The sequence below is a fragment of the Protopterus annectens genome, chromosome 3.part0 (assembly GCF_019279795.1).
Source record: "Protopterus annectens isolate FY-2018-M chromosome 3.part0, PAN1.0, whole genome shotgun sequence".
Taxonomy (NCBI): domain Eukaryota; kingdom Metazoa; phylum Chordata; order Ceratodontiformes; family Protopteridae; genus Protopterus; species Protopterus annectens.
This window is the reverse complement of record NC_056731.1, coordinates 781,720,690-781,739,590: the sequence shown is the minus strand read 5'-3', so window position 1 is coordinate 781,739,590 and position 18,901 is coordinate 781,720,690. Positions and strand designations below refer to the sequence as shown.

Here is an 18,901-nt window from a genome sequence, read left to right as displayed (position 1 = left end):
CAATGGCTGCACCTGCTGCCCTGCAAGTCCCTTTGGCTGTATGTGCAATAAGCCGCATGGACGAATTGGAGATGGACTCTAGGGTAGCAAGCTGAGAGGCAACCTTATCATGGACTTCATCAGACACTGCTCCTGCTAAGGTTTTTGAAAGCTCGGTTATCAGATCCCTTTGGAGTCAAGTAAAATGTGCCAAAAAATTCAAGGACCGTATAGCAAAGGTCGATGAATCAAAGACCTGCTTCCTGAATCTGTCCATCATCTGGGACTCTCAGTTTAGAGGATGGACAGTTGGACTCTCCTCGGCGAATTCCTTCTTTGTGGCACCCACCACCACAGTGGCAGTGTTTGACCAGTGAGGCGGATCCTTGTACGCGGAAATAATTTTGTCGGGTCTCCGGGGAATTGGCTCTATAGTATCAAGGGCCTTCCACACATGCAGCACGATGAGTTTGACCAGTTCATTGGCAGGTGGGGTCACCCAAGTATCAGGCCGGGCATGAAAAGCCTGCAAGAAAATTGATTCCTTGGAGAATGGGTTTGTGGACTTCTAATCACCCCTCTGTTTCAAAAGGATGTCCCCGAAAGAGACACTCACAGGAGGTGACCTAGGGGACCCTACCCCTTCATCGAAGTCTGTATCCACAGTGACTGATTCTTCTGGAGAATCTAAGTGCTTCCTCTTGCATGTTCTCTTCCAGGGTGGCTCCTCAGGGGGATGATCTGAGGAGGACTCTGAAGAGAGGGGACCCTCCAACAGGATGTCTTGCTACTTTTGTGCCTGCTGCTCCAGTGTAGCATATTGTGACAGCTGCAAGCCAGAGAATACATATATGTGACACTCCAACGAGGATGGTGCCAGCTGTGAGCCTACTGTGGCCAGGGCTCTCTCCATAACATGGAATTCAGGCCTGCCCGAAGAGGGATGGGAGCCTGGAACCAAGAAAGACAAACTCGGAACAGAGGTCACACCCTGCTCAGACGAGCCCACCTCCAGGGTAGGAGTCACGAGAGGACTCAAAACTGTCAAGGCACCAGGAACTGTGGATGGCACCATGGAAAAAAAAATCAGAGTCAGTCCAGGGATCCTGGAGCCAGCAGCCAAGTCATGGTCCCATGGGTGGGTCAGCCACGATGGAGTTGAAAACCACAGAGTCGGTTCCGGAACCAAGGTGAGATCCACCATCAGCATCGAAGAAGTTGGCACTGGGAATGTCAAAGTTGAGGGCTCCAAGACCTGTGGGGAGATTGAAAGAGGAAGATAAGTGGGAGTCCTAGGAGAGTAACTCTTGGCTCCAGGTAGAAGAGAGATCCTGGGAGGGCAGAAAGGCCTCTGGCTGCCAAGAACTGATCCACTAATCAGACAACATCAAGCTCTGAAAGGCCCCTGGTGGAACGGACAGACATCCCTGATTCTGGTCTTTCAAGAAATGGACTTAATTGCTGACCCAAGAAGGGGCCCGCAGATGGAGAGCACCTAGTTCTGGGTGTAAACTCGACCTTCTGCACCGTAGTTGGTTGATCAGTAGTTTGCTTTGTAGGAGAAACAACAATTAAGGAATTAAAGCTGCAGTGGTGCAGCGGTAGCGTTGTTGCCTCACAACAAGAGGTTCTTCCGTTCGATTCTTGGCTGGAGCGTCTTTTGTGTGGAGTCTGCATGTCCTCCCCCTGGTCAAGTGGCGTTCAAAAGACACGAGTAGAATGGGAGTGCCTTCGTTGAAGGTTGGGCATCAAGCTGGCACCTCGGCACCCATAAAAAAAATCTACTGCCAATCATCAGCGGACTGGAGTTCCACTGTGGCGACCCCTAACTGGGAAAAGCCGAAAGAAAGAATATCTATGTAGGTCTAACAAGAAAACGTTTAGTACTTAGCTGAGAGCATAGTTGACACGTCCGATTTTCTATGCAGCAAAGAAAATCTGAGGGGAAGAGAGGCAGTATGGGTAGCCTTGGCTTGAGAGTTTCTGGCTGGCGCGAGCTTGATATAACGGCCAAGTCAGTTCCGAATGTCGGAACTGAAACCCAACAATCAAGAATGAATGAAGATAGTCTATCAATCTGATGCTGTCAATGTTAAATTAGGCCCATATTTCTCAGAAACAGTAAAAATTAAATGGTACACTAGACAAGGATGACCTCTGCTGCCTTTACTTTAGCTACAAGACCATTAGCTGATGTAAGATGTAATATACATACATAATGGATTTTAAAATAAATCAATATACTTCAATGATCGTACTCTTTGCAGTTATTTTAATAACACAAATATAGAATCTTTTTAAAGAAGCACAAAATAAAATTTAAATTTTAAAATATATAATTTTTAAATTTCAGTCCAGAACTAGCAATAAGACAATATGTATAATTATGAACCCAAAAACAAACTGTGCAAAGCTTTTAATGAAAAAATATTAAATGGATATTGATGAAAAACTGAATAACTTAGGAACAACACTAATATCCGCTATGGAAAACTAGTGGAAATACACAAAATTAATAAAATAACTGACAGATGGAACAACAACTTTTACATTTGAAGACAGATTATTACTGATTAAACTGATACTACCGAAAATCTTATAATTTATTCAAACAGCTTTTCCTCCTAAATCTCAGATTAAGACAATAGAAAGAATAACTTTAACCTCCTTCTGGTATCCTTTTAAAGCAAAAAGAAGAGCTCAAAAACATGGTAAAACCTGGAAAAATAGAGGTCTAGGATTTCCAGACATAGAAAACTATGTTATAGTTTCTAGTTCTGAATGTATTATATACTGGCTAAACAAGTAAATAGGAGACTACCTGGAAAAGATAAATTTACAGTTGAGTAATGTTAATTCCAAAATAAAGTTAAATGACATGATATTCAAAAAGTTTTGGTTATTAATCTCAAGTTACTTTCAATATGCTATTTGACTCCAAATATCCACAAAATAGACAAAAGACTATTAAAACTACATATACAAACACCAACTTAAAAAGCTGATTTTTAACTATATTCCCTAAGTGGGATTGAATACAACTTTATTAAACACATCAAATGAAAACATAACATTATATTTGACAGAAAATAAGAGGTATATATTACACATCAAAGGAAGGTTCGTTAACTGCACAAGCCATAAGCGAATCCATATAAAGCAAAATCAAAGCTTTTCAGAATCTTCATTAAAAGAATACTCAATTATAGAGAACTTAAATAAGCCCATACAGGCTATAATATTGAATGTAAACCATATAAGAGCACAAGTTTCATATTCAACAGATAATTGGACACAAACACTTAAATGGAAAATTGGAATTTACTTTAAAAAAAAAAAAAAACAACAACACATTAGGCCAGATTCATTAATGCCTACACTAAGAATACATAATCTGTATTTAAGAACATCCCTACCACAATTTTTGTACTTTTGAGTCACTCAGAAAAATTGAACTAAGTGTACATGTAGTTTACACTTATACCTTTATGAATCTCCCCTGGATATTTAAGGTTGCAAGAAAATCAGTAGGAAATCTAAAATTAGGAGGAAGAGGGTATGAGTTATGCTTCTGCAATCTGTTCACTCAAAATGCTGTACAATTAGTTTAGGTGTTAATGAATCCCAGGGATCAATATTAAGATCTCTTACATGTACTACAACCTCATTATTTTGAAGAATATATACCTGAAAATTCTTAACTAGAGCATGTTACACGCTATATCAAATGATTAGAATCACAGGAAAGAATTAAAAGCAATTATATAGTCAGCTCCTCTTAAATACATATCTGATAAAAGCATATTTTGCTTAAATGCATAGAGTCCATTCAGTCCTGTTTATAGTCAGTGGAAATGTATTGGAGTGTATTCTGTATTAACATGCATCGGTTAATTGCATATTTCATTTAAATGCATAGCCATCTCAAATCCAGTGTAGATCACTGCCATGTTATTTTAGTTCACATAACTGCATAACCAGTACAGCTGCACCCTGTGACCACAGGATGTATTTACATGCATGTACATTACATGAGCAATAAGTCTACTGGTTATCTAAGGGATATTACAAGAATGTCGAAGAAAGGTCTTAAAAAGACTGTTGCTTTAGCCCGAGTGGGCCAGCATTAGTAAAAGACTTGGCAATCAAGAAAGTTAGACTTCTATTGCATCGCCGTTAGGTGTGCACCAAAGTGTAATTTCACGAATTCTGACAAACAGCGAAGAAATTACTAAAAAGAGTGGTAAACAAATGCTAACTCTAATTGCAAAAGCAGGAGGTTTGGCAAAGCTGAAGATGTCGAGGATGCCCTGTTGCATTGGTTTTCACATGCCAGAAGCTGAAAAATTCCCATTAGTGGTCCATTGTTAATAGAAAAAGCTGACCAACTAGCTAAAAGCATAGGAGTTGAGGATTTATTTCAAACCTACATCTGGTGGTTAAAGAGAAGGAAAGGGTGGCACAACATAGTGTTCAAAAAATACCATGGTGAAAAAGCTAAGCGATGGGTGGTGGATGTTTTACCAGACATCATGAAAGACTACAATCCATGTGACATTTTTAATGCTGATGAAATGGGTTATACTACACACCAATACTGAATGGAACATTGGCATTTAAAAATGTTGAGACTGCTGAGTAAAAGGCTGTGAAAGATCGAATTATCTTACTATTAGCTTGCAATATGGAAGGCAATGAGAAGCTTGATCCTCTTCTGATCGGGAAAAGCAAAAACCCAAGGTGTTTCAAGAACGTAAAGAAGTTACCAGTCATTTACAAAGCAAACAAAAATTCTTGGATGACTGGTGAAATTTGAAAAGAATGTCTTCTGAATACTGACAGCTCAATGAGAACTATAAGAAGGAAAATCTTGTTGCTGTGGGACAAGTGTGCTGCGCATGGCGATAAGTTTGACAAATGTAAAGCTTCAGTTCCTGCCACTGAACACGACATCCCTAATTCAACCAACGGATCAGGGCATTATCTCTTGCTCCAAAACGCCCTACCTCTTACATTGTAGATAGACAGAACTTCATTTTTTTTCTGCCCAGCTCAGATGATGTCACAGACAATAGTGAAAGATCAGCATGAGAACTTTTGCATCCCTTTGGGCATGACGGTGGACAATTTTGAGTGGTACGTTGCAATTAATGTAGAACTTGAAAACAGTTGAAATGGCTGCCGATTGTGAATCTGCTCCAGAATAGTGTGTTGCTGGCAATTGAAAAGATGATGATGACAGTGACGATGAGGATGATGTCTCCACTGTTCCAGTAAACTTTCATGATGTTATACAATCTCTGGATTATTGTGCATATTCACAGAACAAAATGGATGTGAATTGTTTCCCACCTTCTATGAAATGAAACACATCGTATTTCGTCTGAAACAGCTGTTCAGATATCAGCAACATTTTTTTTCTCTACACCATGAGGGACTGCATTGACTACCCAAGTGTTTTATACAGCACATTTTTCTATAAAGTTTCTGAAATGTATCCCTGTTTGTACACATTGCCTTACCCAGCATAAGAAGACAGAAAAGGCAAATTGTGACTATAGGGAATAAAATCTATTTTAGACGAAATCATAACATACTGACTTTCTAAACTAGAGACACCAGAAAGAAAACAGGCTGAAAATTAAATAGAATAAAGGTAGAATAAACTGAATAAGTGGTACTGAATGAAGTCTGTGGCAGGTAGAAAAATTATTCTATAGTACAGTACCAGTTTGCAAAGAGGCTTTTCTTCCGCAACTAGCTATACATAATCCTATTAATGACATACTTCCTGCGCATGTAACTGTATATCATCCGAAACAGCTGCAAACAGTAACTAAGTTTCTGAAATGTGTCACTGTACTTGTGTTATTTCTCTGTGTGTGATCACTGTGTATCTGGCATTAATATAACTGTTTCTCATATCAACTTCACTTACAACCATACGCTGCTTAACTATACTAACTAACCTTGGTCCAGAGGCTACGTATTTCAGCACAGTTGACTGTAAATGTTGGACATGTAAAGAAAATATAGATGCAGAATGGAAGAATATTTTGTTGAATGTATAAAATGTAGAAATTATTGGAATCAGATGCAAACATTTGCCCAGGAATTATGGAACATGTAAATGTTCAGTGTTATGGTCTTGGCCATATCGTCTTTGGGCATTTAAAAGTTCGATCTATTGAAGTAGATCCATTATGTAAATTTTATATAGAGATATATATATATATATATATATATATATATTATATATATATATATATATATATATATATATATATATATATCGTTTATATCACATTATCGATAGATGAAAATAGTGAACGCTATTTCATTGGCTCCAAAACATCTAAACATGAAAATATCGAATATTCAGAACAGGAAAATTTTTTCCCATGGAAATAATTTGCTGCTCCGAAACACATACACACAACACAAGCACACAAAACAAATAGCAACCAAACACATACACTTACATTCCTACAGCTAACGTAACACTAAACTAAACGTGCACTACTATCTACCCACTTACCTTAACCCAAACCCTAACCCTAAGGTCCGTCACTATTGCACACTCACCTAACCCGCCCCTAACCTTAACGTACAAACAATCGCACACTTCCCTGAACCCAACCCGTAATTTTACACCACAGCGCTAAGAATAGCGAAGCCACAGAAACACCAACTGAATTCTTTCAGAGGAAAGAATTTGCTGTACTGCAGCTTCGCTATTCTTAGCATTCACTGAATAGTGTTCAATATCAGAACATTCAAAGTTTTAATACTGCGATGTTCTGATATAGACCCTATATATATATATATATATATATATATATATATATATATATATATATATATATATATATATACACATATATATATTTATTACACACACACACATTATACATATATATATATATATATATATATATATATATATATATATATAGGAGCGCTACAGAATCCTGAAAGCTCAAAATCCTGAAGCCCAAAATCCTGAGACCAAAATCCTGAAAATTCAAAATCCCGAAAACCCAAAATCCTGAAAACACAAATAATGCTAATATGTCACTATAAAGACACTAATATCTACCAACTGACCCTGACCCTAACCCTAAGGTCCATCACTATTGCACACTCACCTGACCCGCGCCCTAACCCTAACTCACTTAAACCGCCCCCAACCCCAATATTTGTCACTATTGCATACATGCCTAACCTGCGCCCTAACCCTAACTCACTTAAACCGCCCCTAACCCTAACATAAAACCAACCGCACACTTACCTGAACCCAACGCATGACCTGCACCACAGGGCTAACAATAGCAAAGCCACAATGACGTCAGTATGTCCATTTTGTGTTTTCAGGATTTTGAGTTTCAGGATTTTGGGTTTTCGGAATTTTGAATTTTCAGGATTTTGGGCTTTCAGGATTCTGTAGCGCTCCTATATATATATATATATATATATATATATATATATATATATATACATATATACATATATACACACACACACACACACACACATATTGTATAATTTTATATATATATATATATATATATATATATATATATATATATATATATATATATATATTTTATATACACACGCACATTTATACAGACATAATTATACAGACACACACATCCACACTGTACTTAATTATATAGGTAAAAACTAAAAGAAAAAGTTTTCAGTGTGTGATACCTTAAACCTCCAGTAATAGAGGCCCATGGGATATATGCAAACGACCACTTAAAGACATCAAGTGTCTCATCTACACGGTTTCTAAATGTCCATGGCTTTTTTTCCTTTTTAAGGTTTTATGGTTACAGTCAGGTCAATAAAGCCAAACCTCTGTGGACATGCATGTTTCAGCCTTTTTATTGACCTCATCAGAACAGCAAAAATGGACAGTTCAGCTATACTTCAGAAACATAGGGTCTTTAAACCCAGCTGATGACCATAAAGATTAATGTGCCTTCCAAATATTCCAACTAGCATCCAAACCAATGGATAAAAAGGTCATACAAACAAAACATTCTGTAAAAACTGCAAGAAAAACCTAGCAAAGTTAGAGATTTCACTGTATGAGACCCAAAAACTCCTATAACCATAAAGACTTAAAAAGTTATGGACATTAAGAAGCCATGTAGCTGAAACCCTCATCCTTAAGGGGTTATTTGCATGCATCCCATGGGCCTCCATTACCAGAGGTTTAAAGTATCACACAGTGAAATGCATGGGTTTTTCTTGCATTTATTACTGAATGGTTTGTCTGACTTTTTTTTTTTAAACAAAAAACATCTTTATTAAAATTATCACTTATGACACAGGCAAATACACAAATATAAATGAAAACAAGCCATATAGAAATAATTTTAGTTGCAGACATTATACATCACTTGTAACCTCTCCAGTCACTGTCAGTCAAACATTACATAGCTCATTCAGATCCTGCCTTCTTTTAAACCTAATTCGTTATCTGCATGTATTGTTCTCACAAGGTTCCATTTTTTCCGTGTAATTTGCTCCTACCCTTTTTTTAAAGATCCCATTTCCATTTTTCTCTGCTACTATATTCACTACTTCTAGTACAGTTGGTTTACACTTTGATTTCTATTTTTTAGTAATAGCTTTTTTGTTAGCCACCATAATTAGACTCAGCAAGGCCTTACTACATCTAGGCAATTCCAGTTCTGTTTCGTAGCTCAATAGAAAAAAATCCTTAGTCATACTAATTTGCTCACCCAATATTTCTAATAGAGTAGCCTGCAGGAAATTTTTAAAGTCTGTCACTGCATTACACCCCCAGAAAATATGCCAATTACCTCTTTTTTCCCCATCACACCTCCAACATTTGCTATCTACCAGAGGAAAAATTTGAGTCTACTAGGGGTATAAAAATACCTATGTAAACACTTCCAAGCAAAGATCCTAAATCTTCTAGATTTTGCTGCATATCTGGCAGACATACATGTATTCCCCCATTGTTTCTTCATGAATTGCTTATCCAAACTCTCTTCCCAATCCTTTTTAACCTCCTCTGATTGATTCTTAAAATCATGCAATATTTTATATGTTGTATTAATTATTCCTTTTTTAATACTAGCTTCTGCTCTAGATTTTACTAAATACTCTGCCAGTGCTGGTTTTTCACTTAGGATCCCCCTATTTCTTTCTCTATGCCTATATTTGGATACCAATCCTTGATAGGGAAGGCAATCTCTAGCCTGCAGTCCAAATAAATTCTTGGCCTCTTCTCATTCTATTACTTTTTCCGAGTCATCCCCTATCGGCAAAAATCTTTCTCCATTCCCGTGCTGGCTATGTTTAGGAGCCAGGAGCCTTAACTGTGTAGCTCTGAAATACCCCATTCAAGTTGGATAACAAACCGCCTTGCTCTATTGGAAAAGTCAGCTTATCCCACTTGAATCTTCCAGACTAACCCTCCCAAGTAAAATCTTTTAGCTCTTTATTAATTGCTATCCACGATTTCTAATCTGGTTGAAAAAAAATGCCTGACCTATTTATAAAACTAAAAGGGACTAAAAGCATTTTAACTACTTGTACCTTGCTATCCATAAAACAGAGCTTCTTCCAGTTTCTCAGTTTTTGTATTATCTTTTGTTTAATCTCTTTTCATATATCCTTAGCTGCCACACAGGAATGCTTTTTAATCCATACTCCTAATTACTTCATTTTATCCCCATAAATATGAATATTGTTGAACCAATTCGTGTGTGGGTACATAATTTATAGCTATTGTCTTTGTTTTAGCTTCATTAATTCAGTTTGAAAATGATCCACAACACTAAAATGTCCTTTTCTTGTTTTGTCAGGTATAAAATAATATCATCTGCGAATAGAATCATCTTTTTTTGTCTACCATACCAACTATACATTTGAATTTCTGATTTCCTTATTTATTTTGGCAATGGTTCAACTTATAATGCAAATAACATAGGGAAAAGAAGATACCTGGTCTGGTTCCACTGCTCAAACATAAATGATCAGAGAGGATTTCACCCACTTCCATTTTCACCTCCAATCCTTCATATATCCTTCTAAACAACCTTATAATTTTATAAGGGAATGCAAATGCTTCTATTGTCCTGCTCATAAACTCCCAACTAACTTTGCCATCTGTGTGACCTTTTTATCCTTTGGTTTAGTTATACTGGAATGAATGAATGAATGATAGGGTCCGAATGGAGAGATAAGAGGGTCTGAATGGAGAGAAGTCAGCAAATAAAGGAGAGTATTATTGCTGAAATTGCATTCATCCTCAGGTCTTGGTGAGTACCTTTGAGAGGTGGACCCTGTTTTTCATAAAAATCTCACCAAGATGACACTGATATACAGACTGCGTTTATATAGCATATATCATGTACAGAAGTAGGTTAAATTGAGAGAGAGAGAGAGAGAGAGACTTGGGCGCACAAGACCCAGGATAAAAAAGTGCCCAATCCTGGTAGGCACACTGGTGCCAGGAATAGAAAAGATGACAGTGCTGAATCCTTAAAACACTGAAAACATTCCTACAATGGGGCCAAGCCAGGCCCAGGGGGAAGATGCCCCCCTGTTGTAGAAGGAAGTAGTAGTCCACAAAAATAACAAAAATTGATAGGCCAAAGGACAACCATAAAGACGATAAAGTGGACTATCGAGGATAAGAAATAAATAATGTCTTGTTACTATTATGCAAAAAGCCCAGCATTTCCAGACACAAGATATGCAAAATAATTAAGGGAGAAATTAGAGGAAAGAAAAATATTTTCACAAGAAAAACTGTCAGAAGCTTCAAATAAAAATTTGTATTCATTAATACAACAGATTTGTGAAAAACAGTATATAGATCAAGAAACTTTGATCTGTTTGGAAAAATAAGCATCTGAGGAAGTGCAAAAAATAAACAAAACCTAAAAATTTTTGAAAAGTATAAAAAAGAAATATGGACACGTGAAAGAGAGACAGATTTGATATGCTGCAATATTTATGCAAAGGAGAATGCCAAATTAATCAATATAAAGAAGGCAGTCCCAAAAATATTTGAATAGAAATACAGGCAAAGGCATTGGGATATGGCAAATATCACAAAGAGGGAATGTAGAAAAGAAGATTAGTAAAGTAGAAATAAAACAAAGAAGTTGAAGTTATGGAGAGCCTGCGAAGTGAAGAATTTGGAGTAGAAAGTCTAACACAGGTTACATCACGGCATGAAGGAGTGAGTCCCTAAAGTAAAGGACAAACAGGAAGATCAGGAGACAGCTGAGGAAGAAATATGGACATGGGAAAGTAAAAGCTTTAATATGGATGTAATATTTATACAAAGGAGAACGCAAAATTAACCAATATAGAAAGAGCACACCAAAGATATTTGAAGAGAAATACATGCAAAGGAATCTGGATATGGAAAAACTTTCCAATACAAAAAATAAGAAGTCAAAGAGGAAAAGAAAAGTAGAAAAGGAGATTAGTACTGGAGAAGTTAAAGAAATAGAAACTTGAGGTTATGGAGTACCTACAAAGTGAAGGATTCAGTGTAGAAAATCTAATTCAGAAAGCACCACAACAGAATAGATCAATGGATATCCAAATTAAGGAGAAACCAGTGGAACAGGAAGCAACTGATGAGGTGCCATATGAAGATATTTTGGAGCCTTCCACGGGAAAACAGTAAAAACGTTCACTTGAAGCTAGACAGGAAGAGAAGGAACAGGAAACTCTGATGCAGGCAATGTTGAGGAGTGATAGGCCAACGAGTTCCCATATGACAGAGCAACGGATGGCACAGGATGAAATTGAAGAGAATGTGTCACAGGAAGATGGTATAGAACTTTCTATAGAATGCCCACAGGAAATGGAAAACAAAAAATGTGCCCTCAGTTTAGAAGAAAATGAGCTAAGAGAAGAGTTGCTTGATTTAACAGACATAGACAGACATATTAAGATCGATGAAAGAAATAGACTGCAGAAGGTTAATAAAACCCAAAAAGTCAGAAAATTGATAAAACGAACACAGTAATTAGGACTGTCGATAAAGATACATGCCATATAACAGAAATAAACAGGATATATAACTGTGCAGCTAAAAAGTTCTACCACAAGAACACAGGGTAGTGAGGCAAAGTAATGGGAGAAATCGAATACCATCATGGAAGTATTAAATAGAGAAAACTATAAAGCAATTAAGACAAGTGTCACTGTTAGAAGAATACAGAAGAGGGAACAGATCAACAAAAATACTAAGAAAGATAGACATGATAAAAGCAATGCACAGTATTAGAATAGACTAACAAACTAAAAATATTAGCACAGGTGGAAAAACTTAGAAGATACTCGGATAAATATAAAGGAAAAGTACAAAATAAGCAATTTATTGATGACCTAAAATTTTTTTATAGAGAATTGGGAAACAAGGTAAAAGGAAATGAAAGACAGCCAAAAAAAGAAGAAATAGATACATTTTGGAGAAGTACCTTTGAAGATCCATTAAAGATGTAAAATGGATAGAAGTAAAAGAAAGAATAAGAAGTTTAAATGTACAGGATATGAAATGGGATTAAGTAACAGCCAGAGAGATTGAAACAAAGTTCAGAAAAGCCTCCAACTGGAAAACCCCAGGCCTAGATGCAGTACCTAACTTTTGGTTAAAAGTATTAACATCTTTGCATGAAGATTTACCCATGAGTAAAAAGTATTTGTATACGCACCCTGAGCAGAAACCAATCTGGCTAACAATAGGAAAAACAATGCTCCTACTTAAGAGTGAACTTGCAAGCTACCCTAAAAATTATAGACCAATAACTTGCCTTCCGATGACGTATAAACTATACATGGGAATTGATGCCGACAGAGTTCATAGTCATTTAGAAGAAAACTCAATTATGGCAGTAGAACAAATGGGCAATAAAAGAAAATCATATGGAACAAAGGGTCATTTGTTGTTAAATAAAATCTAAGTATGGCAGGGATTGACTATAAAAAAGCATTTGATAGTATCCCACATTCATGGATAAAACAGTGCTTAAAAATGTATAAGATATACCCTACAGTGATCGACTACATTACAGTGACCATTAAGCAGTAGCAGGCCATTTTGCAATTAAGCCATGATAAAGGACAAATTATTATCCCAGGGATAAAAATTCATAGGGGGATACGATATTCCAGGGTGACTCTCTGCCATTGCTGCTATTCTGCCTTGCCCTTAATCCATTAAGCTGTCTAATTAACAGCTTAGGCCATGGCTACAATTTGGGTCCTAGAAAACAACAAAGTGTAAAGACTTCTCATCTTCTCTTTGTCAAGGATTTAAAACTGTATAGCTCATCAGACGAGGAACTGAAAGCACAACTGCAAGTTGTCAAAACTTTTTCAGAGGATATAAGAATGTCATTTGGTCTTGCTAAATATGCAAAAGCAACCTTTTAAACAGGAAAACTGCAGCACCAGGAAAACATCAATTTGGGACAAGAATGTGATACAAAAGAACTTGAGCAAGAGGGAGTGTATAAATATTTGGGAACGGATGAAGAAACAACAGTAAAACATGAACAAATGCGAATAAAACTTAGTAAGGAATACTTCAGAAGGCTTAAAGTAATCATGAAAACAGTGTTGACATCTAGGAGTAAAATCCAAGCTATAAACCAATTTGCTCTTCCTGTCCTAACTTACAGTTCTGGAGTGAATGACTAGCCCCAAAACATGTTGAATAGATTAGATAGGAAAACAAGAAGGATGCTTCATGCTCACCAAATGATTTATAAAAACCAGTGCATATCAAAATTATATATTCCCCATTCCGAAGGAGGGATGGGCCTCCTTGAAATTGATTACATGTATTGATCTGCAGTCATGGGACTCCACACATGTCTGCTGGCCTCACAAGACCCAAACACAATGAAAGTTTTGAAACATGAGGAGAATAAATCTAAGATGGCTTCTCTGCTTAATCTAGCAGAAGCATATCGACATCAAGCAGGAATGGAAATCAAACCAGAAGTAGATAAAAATCAGGCAGCAACTGAATGGGACAAAAAAAAACAAAAGAAAGAATATAAGGTGAAGGACCAGATGAGAAGACAAGAAATATGGAAAATGCATAAATATAGTTGCAAGTACAGAAAATTTCTGGAAGAACCTCATGTTGATCAGGAATGAATGCAGGAATGGTTAAGGAGAGGTGAATTCAAACCATGAGATGAAAGGTTAATAGTGGCAGCCCAAGATAGTGGGCTACATACACGCTGGTTTACAAAGTTCATTGAACATGTGGGAGAAACAGACAAATATAGGTTTTATAAAACCGAATTGGAAGCAGTCACACACCTCCTTGCTGGTTGTGACATATTAATGGCAGAAGGACTGTATACTGAAAGGCATAATAATGTGGCAAGACTGTTGCAATGGGGATTGTGCAAACATAATAATATTGAAGTAGCTGAAAAACAATGGAAACATTTGAGCCACAAAACATCATAGAAAATGATGAAGTTTACATCACGTGGGATCGCCCATTACTAATAATTCAACAGCTAGATGCTAGAAAACCAGATATAGTGGTTCATGAAAAAAAAAAGACAAAAGTATCATTGATCTCACCACACCCAGTGGCTACAGTGTCCTGCGCACGGAGAGACACAAAGTCATATAACACTGGGATCTGCAGGCAGAAATGAGAGCAATGTGGAAGCAAAGATACCCAGACAGTTCCACTAATAGGTGAAGCAACAGCTCTGATAAAAAAGGAATCTACAATCATATTCAGATATGTTACCAATACATGTATCCCCGTATGAATTGCAGGAGGAGTCATTATTGGGCACATTAAGGGTGCTGCGAAGAGCACTTTCGGCTGACATCAACGATTGAAACGATACTAATTTCTTGGACTTTAATCATACTTTGACTTAGGAATGGGGTCCATTCCTGTCATGGTATTAGAAACCCAAAAGATTTGGAGAAATTAAAGACAATGAATGTTCTTCAAACAGTCAAGTTTTACACAGTGGGACTGCACAGAGTTTCCTGAGTGAAACAGAGCACTGAGCACTGCAACAGGAACTGTCCATGTCCCACACCAGGGTAGACAGACTGCTGACACTGCATTGCAGCAAAAGGGGGGTGCTGCACTCGAGTGTGCTGTCCTTTGGACGAAACATTAAACTGAGGCCCCATCTGCTTGAGTTTGGTGGTAGCCCAAGTGGATGTAAAAGATCCAACGGCACCTATTGAAAACAGTAGGGAAGTTCCACAATACCCTGGAGAAATCTTTCCAAGCAGTTTAAATACCACCTTGGGTCTCCCCTGAAAAGAGGCTACCAGCCTAGTGGGACTAACCTGATCAACAAAGGATAGCTAGATAAATAAATAAAGCACCTATTGGTATAGAAAGTTCTACAAAGTATCTTAACAGTACTACATTGCCAATCAGGTGTTATCACACAGATATTCTGAATTTATACAGTTAAAAATAAATGAAAGAGAGATCTCCCACTCATGCAAGAAATTGCACAAAGAAAAACATCTTAGAAACACCAAAACATGGTGGCAGACAATAAGCCATTATTGAAAATCCACTACTAAAATGTTCTGGATGACTTAAGTTTGCACATGACTGCAAGCTTGGAGCAGTGATTGAATCCCCTAATGACTTAGCCATCCTGCAGGAAGGTTTGTCTCAAATAAATAACTGGTGCCAGAATCATAATCTGAAACTAAATGCCATAAAATGCATTATTGTATCATTTGGGAAGTCATCTATCCCAGGGACCTACTACACTGACAACACACCCCCAAGAGGTGATCCAGTTGTTCAAGATTTGGAAACTTATATGGACAGTAACCTAACTTTTTTATCAGCACTTGTCCATTGCTGTAAGAAAGTCCTTCTAGACTGCAGAGATTATAAACAAACAGATTGTGTCTAGATCTAGGGAGATCACTGACCCCCCTTCCCCTTCTCAACACTCATTAGGCCAATCATTAAGTATACTGCCCCCTTTCGCATGCATCTGTCCAGACAAATACAGCAACTGGAGCACCCATAGAGATACTTTACTAAATAGGATACAAAGCCTAAAGAATACGTCCTACAAGGACCGACAGTCCAGTTACTATACTCTGTATCCTACAGACTGCTAAGACTTGACCTGCGTCTGCCTTACAAGGCATATTCAGACCTTATATTTCTTACTTGATTCACTGCATATTTGCAAGTCAAATATCACCAGAAATACTCAAGTCTAAGGATCTCAACCTCTTCTGAAACATCAACAGAAAGGTTTGGAGGGTCAAAATACACTGTTATAGAATACAGTCTTCATCAGACTTCTAACATTCACATAAAGCAAAGCTCATCCCTGTCCACATTCAAGCACAACTTGGATCTATGTATGAACAGAAAATTTACCTCATCACTGACCCTTGTACTACTAATGGACAGGGGCATCTCCTAAATACGTTATCCCTTGCAAGGGTCCCCTCAAATTATCAGCAATAATGGAAAACACTGGGCTGTGCATAGCTGCAAATCCAAAATACTGAGAGACATGGTTATGCAAAGTCCAGTGTTCTCGGTTTTCACCAGAAACTCTTACTGCCACTAAATATGATAAAAGTAAAAAGCTTTTCTTTATTGCTGAGCATATCTCTCGGCTGTCCATGACATTCATTAGAACATTTCTTAACACTAAATACATAATATTCCCTTCAAATGTAAAACAGTGAGGAACATTGACTTTTAAGACTCAAAATGAGGAACAGTCCTCATAATGAGACACTTGACAGGCATGAGTAATGATAATTTTTTTTTTACTCATTATTTTTAGCTTTAATCCTGTTTATTCAGCAAAGAAGTTGAGAGTTGTGGCTGATATGATATGCAGCAGCTCCTAGATGTTATGCAATACATATACCATAATATAATGAGAGCTAAGCAAAAACACTGGTGTGGCCCAGTGTTTTCCATTATCGCCAAATTATCTATGATCTGATCACGGTTAGTCTGACTGGGGTAATATAGTTATTTACCATGGGATGGGTAAAGCCAATCTAACACCAAATGGGATAGCCTAATTAAAGTACCAAAAGAAAATATGACCACGCTTAAAAATGGCCCGCATGGACAGCTAGCCTAGTACATACCTATGAACCTATACAAGGTGGTTAAGGTGCTATACGCATTGTTTAGTCCCCAATAAATATGCCTTCTGATTTCATTGTCACTACAGGAATTCCTGTACATTAGAAATCCATTCTGGGTCTTTAAATATGCATGTCATACTGTGACCAGTAAGTCCAAGTTAGCACCTACCTTATGTAGCCTTCTAATAAAAAAAATGAATCTGTGCCCCTCTTACATGGAAGATTTTCCCCACATCTTTTTGGGGTATTTTGCAGAAGATTGCACTGCACATACGAGTAGAAGACACAATGTGTCACACACTAGGCAGAAGTATGTATAACTAAAGCTCTAGGATAGCCACAGCACACGGACTATAGCTTCTGTTTAAATGAAAACTAAATACATCTAACACTCATGTGGGAAAGCTGCTATAAAGTCAGACTAATATGCATACAGCGGTTGCAATTTAAATACTGACTGCCCTTGGTTAGCAGTCTAAACTTAATAAACCCTATATTTTAATCCAAACTGTCAGGTGATAAACAGCTAAACATACGAGCAAAATGACAACTGTACAGCGACCTGGGATATTTTAAGAAACTCGTATTAATAAATACAGCTCACATCATCTTTCAAGAATCAGACCACCTCCTTCCAACAAGGGTATTTAATCGTATGATATATTACACAAAAACAGAAAACAATGCATCTTCTGAAGACCAACACATTTAACCATACTAATAAACATTTACTAATGATATTCCTTTCACAAATTGCATATTTTACCAATAACAAACCAACGTTTTAAAAGTGAAAGAAGATAGAGACACTTCGAAAGGTAAAACTAGGGATAGCTGACAGACATGCTGATAAACTCTAAAACCGCACACTGAACAACTAGTACAACAAAAGGAACACTGTCAGTTTTGTAAGTATATGTACAGGAGCACACGTAAGAAAAGTACTGAGAATCGAATAAACTACTCCTCTCTCTATCTTCAGTTGCCCAGGTAAGAACACTGCTTTTTTTTAAAATGCAAGCTGGTAATATGTTCTTGTTCACTGACTGGCAATATTTGTCAATGCATTTTTATTTGAAAACTTCCTCTCAGTGGGAGAAAAACAAATCTTTGCGATGCAAAACAAGATCATATGACCCAGGGTTATATTTAATTGACAATTACAAAATAATGGAACCGTTTATTGTATTTAACAAAATATAACCGCTAGGAGTTTGGAAGGAATGTAACAATTTACACTCACATTCACTTACGGTTGTCCTAGCCCACCTCATATTATGAAAGAGCTACTGTGCTCCGCGTAACAATAAAAGGAAGTTGTTTTCAGCTGTCATTTTAAATGAGCTGTGTACACATCTACATTTGCAGACATTACTTAACATGGTTGCAAACTTGTAATAACTGCCCTGCAAATCACGAAATTCACCTAGCTACATTTCTGATGTTTGACAGATTTCTAAATAGATGGCGTTACCCAGATTTTGATGCTGCAGATTCACTCTGCTTCGTATATACTCTTCCTGTAGTATAAGCGCCGCCATTATTTTAAATGGGGATACCCCAGACTAAACCCTGTACGGTGAACGTTCTGAGTCACAGCCGCATATGAGGGCCAATCACAACGCAAAAAGGTGCTTGCTTTCTCTTCCCCTTGGAAACGGCGTCAGTTCAAGAAGCCTGTTAGCAACAGATACATTGCATTTGTTCGTCATTTTCAGACACGGTAAAATACGCTCTCAAAACATTTTTCTATTGGTAA

General features: G+C 37.2%; 1 protein-coding gene across 1 annotated transcript in view; it reads right to left on the bottom strand.

Moving 5' to 3' along the window:
• Positions 1-18,690, bottom strand: part of CEP72 (centrosomal protein 72) — a 1,336,989-nt gene extending 1,318,299 nt beyond the window's left edge. Inside the window, exon 1 of the mRNA XM_044065699.1 lies at positions 18,617-18,690. Coding sequence (XP_043921634.1) covers positions 18,617-18,683 — 67 coding nt within the window. The 5' untranslated portion in view covers positions 18,684-18,690. The remainder of the gene's footprint in view (positions 1-18,616) is intronic.
• Between the last annotated feature and the right edge of the window lie 211 nt (positions 18,691-18,901).